We start from the raw sequence: 7489 nt of genomic DNA on the forward strand, positions 1-7489 counted from the left end.
CTGGGCAGACGAAACCAGTAGTTTAATTCTGGGCTTTTAGATAAATGCTGTTCATCTAAAAAAAAACAAAAAAAACAGCTGTTTTCAACATAATGTTTTTTTTTTTTTTGTTTTTTTTTGAGCAGCAAATCAGAATATTAGAATGATTTCTGAAGAATCATGTGACTGGAGTAATTATGTAAAAATTCAGCTTTGAAATCACAGGAATAAATTACAATTTAAAATATATTCAAATATTGAACAGTATATACACAGTCATTTTAAATAGTAAAATATTTAAAAAAAATTTTTTTGCTGTACTTTGGTAGTCTGTATAAACTAACAAATGCCATTTGCCATTTAATCTATTCATTTCATTAATTTAAATGCTTTTCTTATGAAAAAAAAATACATACATATATATATATATATATATATATATATTTTTTTTTTTTTTTTTTTTTTTTCATAAGAAAAGCATTTAAATTGTTGAAATGAATAGATTAAATGGCATCAAACCAAAGATGTAGCATAATAAGTCAAGAGAAGGACACTCTTGTGTTTTGTGTTTGGGCTCCTTGTTGGACTTTTAGTTTGTCATCTAGTTCATTTTCTGTTTCCAACATAGATAACTCTATAGGTGTTGCATTATTTGCTGATGATGGAGCTATGTGGAAAAAAGGAAGAAATATAAACCATATTGTAAATAAGATGCAGCAAGCAGTAGACATGGTACAAAAATGGGCTCTAGAGTGGGGCTTTAGGATATCTGTGGAGAAGACTAAAGTTATGTTCTTCACAAGGAAAACTATAAGTCAGGACTTAAAGATCACAATTTGTGGCAAAGAGTTGGAAAGGACAGACCATTTTAAGTATCTTGGTATTTGGGTTGACAAGCGATTAACGTGGGTAATGCATATCCAAAAAATGATAGAGAAATGTAAAAAAGTGTTGAATGTAATGCGATGTTTGTGAGGTGTAGAGTGGGGTGCAAATAGGCCTGCTTGGAAATCCATCTATATAGGTTTAATACGATCAATATTTGATTATGGGTGTATTGTGTATAGATCTGCTACTAAAACAGTACTGAAGAAACTAGACATTATTCAGAATCAAGCATTAAGGTTATGTAGTGGAGCCATGAAAACCACTCCTGTGGCAGCCTTACAGGTGGAACTGGGAGAGATGCCTTTGCATCTCAGACGAGATCAGCTATCTCTGGTCTACTGGGCTAATCTTAAAGGGCATCAAGAGGGTCACATAGGACTGAATTCATTGACAAACTGTCAAGAGAGAGGAAACACAAAAATTAAAAGTTTTGGATGGATCATTAAAGAAAAGGCGAATGAAGTTGAAGTAGACCAACTAGCTGTGTGTCCCACAGTATCCTACCCTGCAGTTCCTTTGTGGATCCTTGAGGTGCCTTCAGTTGATTTTGGCCTCCTGGAGGCAAAGGAGGAAATTGAAGAATTTAGTAAATCTTATGTTGAATGGTATATACAAGAGACATATGGGGATAGATTTATTATATTTACAGATGCATCAAAAAGAGAAGATAAGCAAATGGGGGCAGCATTTGTCATCCCAAAACTAAAAATAGCTGTAATGAGAAGGCTAAATAACAACTTAGCTGTTTATACAGCAGAGCTGATTGCTATTCTTTTGGCTCTCTCATGGAGCGAGAGTAATAGGCTTAGGTCAAGTAATATAGTTATAGTCTCAGATTCAACTTCAGCATTGTGTAGCATTAAGAACCTACAGTCTCAGTCAAGGCAGGATATTGTACTAGACATAGCTCAATTAATAAGCAATCTGCAGAAGTCAGGAATCAGTGTCACACTTTTGTGGGTTCCAGCTCACATTGGAGTTACAGGGAATGAGTTGGCAGATCAGTATGCTAAGAAAGCTACAGAGCGATCTAGTATTGATATGGAAATTAAATACAGTAAGGCTGAAATTAAGAGTATTGTTAAGGATAAACTGAGAGGAAAGTGGCAGAAGTTGTGGGACAGTGAACCAACTGGTAGACACTTTTACAACATTCAAAAGAATGTGGGAGGGTGCAGAAACGTACATAGGAACACACAGGAAGAAGATGTGATCTCTAGAATGAGACTAGGCCATACAGGTTTGAACAGCACTTCGTTTTTAATGAAAAAACATGGTGATGGCACGTGTAGTGATTGCAATACTCAAGAAACAATAGAGCATGTGATAGAATCCTGTAATAAGTACCAGTATGAGAGGCAGGAGTTACTTAGGTGCCTTGAAGCTGAGCAAGTACCCTTAAGGCTTAGAGTGTTATTACAGAGACAGTCTGAAGAAGCATGTTATAGTCATCTGTTCTTTTTCCTAAAAGAAACGGGTCTACTAGGGAGAATATAACTGCATTATTATTATTATTATTATTATTATTATTATTATTATTATTTATTTTTTTTAGTATTATTATTTTAGAGAGAGTAAGTAGTCCAGATCCACACTCCTTTTCAGAAGGTGGCGGTAATGCACACCATATGTTGCTTGCCAACCGCCAATTAAACAGAAGAAGAAGAAGAAGAAGAAGAAGAAGAAGAAGAAGAAGAAGATTTCCTGTTTCCTGTGATACCATCATGGCTCCTTGATTGTTCTCACCTGTGTCTTGTCGCCCTCATTAGTGTCTGTATTTAAGCACTTGTTAGTTCTTGTCTTTTTGTGGTGTATTTTGTTAGTTTATTCAGTTATGGTCCCAGGGTTTGTTTGCTATTGCATTAGCTAAAATTTTGCTTTTCAGACAAGGTTTTGAGGAGAAAAAGCTCAATGCAATCTTTGCTCCTCTTCTCCTAAAATTAATGGTTTTCACAGTGTTATCTTAAAACAGATTCTGGATTCTCTTATCACTGATTATTGCATATGTACTCATGTTTATTTCAACTGTTTTTTGTTTTGATGTGTTGGGTGACGTCTCACATGAGAATCTACCATTGTAACATCAACAGTCAGGGAGTGATCTGTCTGGACATCCTGAAGGACAACTGGAGCCCGGCACTCACCATCTCCAAAGTGCTGCTGTCCATCTGCTCTCTCCTCACAGACTGTAACCCTGGTAAGACACTCGTCCAGCTCATCTTGAGAGAAGTGTTGTCTGATAGAGCTGTTAGCGCTTGTTTGCCGGTCATGGGCTGAAGCTCCAGTGTTGTCAGTATGTTGGAACTCCACCTGTTTGACCAAGACTAGAGCAGGGCAGTTACAGGTGTGGGCATCGATACAGCCACATAATGCTCATGTATGAAACTGCGCACACGTCTTTCTGTTCGCCTCATGTTTGAGCAGCCTGTGCGGTTCTGAGTAAATGTTGCATTTCTGTAGATTTGGGGAATAAAGGTGTAGCTTTTAAGTTTTATCATGTGTTTTGGAACACAACTATCATGTCTGTTTACCCCGGATAGCTATGAAAACTGTAATACAAAATAATGCTGTTTTTGTAGTCTTAATGTTTTTGGTGCATTCTGAAACTGCTTCGTGTGCGCGTGTGTGTGTGTGTTTTTTTTTTTTTTTTTTTTTTTTTTTTTTTTTTTTTTTTTTTTTTCCCCAGATCATGTACTGATGGTGAAGAAACTGAATGCATCTCATTGGCTTTACTGGTTATATCTCCATCTGTGAACATGTTCAGTGCTCATTTTTACTTCATTAATATGAGCAAGGTCATCGAGCTGCAGAAGAAACAAGCAATCATGCATTATTTTGCATATTTTAGTCTAATTGTACCACAGATTCCCCATTATTGCTGCTAAATGATCTAGATTAAACCTGTAATCACTATATGTTTCTCAGACCATTTCCCTTTCCACAAATAGGGTAAAAATTACAGTCGAAGACTTTTATTTTATTTATAACCTTCAACTATGTTTCCACTCGCTGCCTGTCCGACACTGTAATATATTTTGGGGAGATGTGGGATTATGCTGCTTTGCAATCAATTGTTGCTTCATCAAGATCTCTTGGTGAGAGGGTTCAAGTCAATCTCCAGATGAAATCATTAAATGTGTAATGCATTATTGTAGTTACTTTTTGATGTTTTGATGCCTGACGATGAGCAATAAAATGAAGGTTTCTGTAATATTGTGTGTGTATAATATAATATAATATAATATAATATAATATAATATAATATAATATAATATAATATAATATAATATAATATAATATAATAATTATTATTATTATATATATATATAATTTTTTTTTTTTTTTTTTTTTTTTTTTTTTTTGCAGTTGGCTTCTGAGCAAACGCAAATGACTTTTAAACAAATTGTGCAGATGTGATGGTTCTGAGAGTCCAAAACTGATATTTCTATCCATGTTACATTTAAGTAACACAAATTTACATGCTTCATTATACCTCCAGTCCAAACCCATCTAAGGCCCTGAAATATTTAAAAGTGAAATTAAATCATTAATTTTGAACAAAATCTGGCCAAAACAAAGTTTGATTGGAGTTGCAAGGGCAAGTGTTCTACAAAAGGCACATCCTTGCAACAATAAAATGTGCAACATTTTTAGTTTTACTACCAGATTGCTTGGAATATCTGTTTTAACTTGATCAATGCATGATTTCGGGGCATCCTAAATGTGATTAATGATGGGATATGCTTAGCCTCAAATACTGCTCCCATGTGTGTTTATTGTGTTAAGGGCACTGAGGTGTGTGGGGTGTGGTTTTTATTTTTATTTATTTATTTATTTATTTATTTTAATCTTTCCCCTCTGACCTGGGACAGTCTTTCACACTGCTTTCCTGATGTGTACATGTGCTCTCAAGTGGCCAGCATTGCAAGTGTTCATGGTTACTGTGGCAAGCGAACTTTTGCCAGTTGTGAACTATTTGCCATTTGTCCATAACTATTGCCTAATAGTCAGGGTTGCTCTGGAGCTCCAACTTTTTGATGTGGGGAGACTTTTAAAGTTCATTCTTCACTCATTCTGTTGAGTTCAGATACGCTATAGAGTGCGGCTGCAAACAATTGTGGTGTTGTGATCCAAGATGCTATGCTGTGGGGGGGGGTTGTTGTTGTTGTTGTTGTTGTTGTTGTTGTTGTTGTTGTTGTTGTTGTGTTTTAAATATTAACAGCCATATTTGTGTTTGTGTTTTTGAGAGGATAGCAGCTGTATACCATTGCCTGGCTATTTTAAACTTCTACCCTTCAGTGAACAACGAAAAAGAGCTAGCGGGGCGTTCTCACACACACCCATCCCCCTGTTCCCTGCTGTTGAGCTCATGCTTTGGGTCTGAATCAGGATATCAGCCCTGCCCCCATGTTGTGCGCCCATCCCCTCTGGTCCTTGTGACATCTATATGAGATTCAGCTCATTACTGTGGGGCGAGAGCCAGTGACCGTTCATTAACCTCTTATGGGTTTTCATCCCAATTACAAGCTCCTCTGTGTGTCTCTCTGGAGGAACAACCTTTAACCTGTCTGAAGTCGTAACATGCTTTCCTTTGCCACATTAAACGCATAAGACATGAGGGTGTAGTCTGATTCTCTTACAGGATGCCCACAGGATCTCATCTACTAAAAATGGCTAGGTTTACAATCTCACTGACTGTTTTTATGCAGTTTTTAGGATCTCTAACTGCTTCTAACACCTCTCGCTTTTTCTTTTCCTTATAGCTGATCCTCTGCTAGGAAGCATCGACTCACAGTACCTGACCAACAGAGCAGAGCACAACAGGATGGCCAAACAGATACGCCACAGACTCTGACCTGCACCCATTAAAGTACCTTTGTCCTGCTGTGCTGACCCCATTACCCCGACCCCTTTTATCAGCTGTCCTGATGACGTGTGTGTGTGTGTGTATGCATTTATTTAAAATATGTAGATATTTTAATAAAGTATGTGACTTGCCTTGGCAGAGGAAGGGTTTCCCTTTTTTTTTTTTTTTTTTTTTTTTTTTTTTTTTTTTTTTTTTTTGTTTTTTTTTTTTGTTTATAATATATATGTGCCCTCCACAAATATTGGCACCCTTGGTAAATATGAGTAAAGGCAGCTGTGGAAATCTGCATTGTTTATCCTTTTGGACTTTCATTTAAAAAAAAAAATCACAAAATTCTAACCTTTCATGGAAGTAAAACAATGGAAATTGGGGGGAAAATCTCATAAAATGTTTTTCTCTAGTTCAAGTTGGACAAGGAATTCTTATGAGTAAAATATCTCTAAAATATATTCCCATATATATATATATATATATATATATATATATATATAAATAAAGAGTTCAGATGCAAAACCAGCTAAAAGCCATCTCCGTCAAAAATGAGATAATGATACTGAGTGAATGCTCTCGACACATACGTCCATCAAATAGTTTTTCTTCAAACTTGCTAAAATACCAGCCTCAGCCCAATCAGAAGTACCAGTACTTACATAGAAACCTATACATTTGAGCCTGATTTAAAAAAACAAAAACGCATTTTTAAAGAAAGATGTCAAATGGATTTAGCTGGTTTTGCATCTGATCTCTCTCTCTCTCTCTCTCTCTCTCTCTCTCTCTCTCTCTCTCTCTCTCTCTCTCTCTCTCTCTCTCTCTCTCTCTCTCTATATATATATATATATATATATATATATATAGAGAGAGAGAGAGAGAAATTTTTTTTTTTTTTTAAGCACACCAGGGTGGAGCTAGCAGCATGAAACTGTCCAGCCACAACAGGATTTTAAATATGAAGAACACAAAGGCCAAATTTCCTTAATTGTCCATCACATGGAGTAAAACCAAAGAACAGAACAAGATTGCTGAGCTTCACAAAATAGAAAGTGGCTGTAAGAAAAGAGCTAAAGCATTGAAAATCCCCATTTCCACCATCAGGGCAATAATTAAAGGGGTCATCGGATGCCCATTTTCTACAAGTTGATATGACTCTTTAAGGTCTTAATGAAAAGTCTATAATATACTTTGGTTGGTCTCAATGGTAATGTAAAACAACACCCTTTTCACCTTGCCAAAATCAGCTCTGCAAAAATTATTCTGTTGTGGTCGAGGATAATTTAAATGTTAATGAGCTCTGCTCGCCCCGCCCCTCTCTTCTCTCTGTGGAGTGATGAGCCTGTTTACTTATTTAGCTGCTAAACTTGGTAACTAGCACGTTATTAGGAAAGGTGATTGCAGAGATTCATAAAAAAAAACCTTATACTCACTTCTGCTGTAGGTGAAGCTGGATCATGAATGATTTGCGCGAACATAGATGCATTTATGTAGATCGGGAGGTGCATTCCCTTTACAAACAAACTTAATCCACTGCATCTTCAGCTGCTCTGGAGTAAATGACGACCACTATGTTCATTATTACATCCAGCAACACAACACCTCAATTGCTCAATCGGAGATATTCTTGTCTAACTTACATCCCTGCTCCAGCATCAAAACAATGGAGGTTGGACGTCAATCAACTATCATCGAAGCAGCCTCTGTCGGTGTGACGCAACACCAACAGGCATCTCAGAATGGCTTGAAAGGCAGAAAGCCTAAAAA

General features: G+C 36.5%; 1 protein-coding gene across 1 annotated transcript; it reads left to right on the forward strand.

Annotated features, from left to right (window-relative positions):
• The first annotated feature begins 2693 nt into the window (after nt 1–2693).
• LOC127158689 (ubiquitin-conjugating enzyme E2 E1) lies at nt 2694–5833 on the forward strand. Its single transcript, XM_051101720.1, has 2 exons — nt 2694–3064; nt 5631–5833. The coding sequence occupies exons 1-2, from the start codon at nt 2872–2874 to the stop codon at nt 5720–5722; spliced, it is 285 nt and encodes a 94-aa protein (XP_050957677.1). The 5' UTR covers nt 2694–2871; the 3' UTR covers nt 5723–5833.
• Nucleotides 5834–7489: the final 1656 nt, after the last annotated feature.

This window comes from Labeo rohita, unplaced genomic scaffold (genome assembly GCF_022985175.1).
Source record: "Labeo rohita strain BAU-BD-2019 unplaced genomic scaffold, IGBB_LRoh.1.0 scaffold_1648, whole genome shotgun sequence".
Classification (NCBI taxonomy): Eukaryota; Metazoa; Chordata; class Actinopteri; order Cypriniformes; family Cyprinidae; genus Labeo; species Labeo rohita.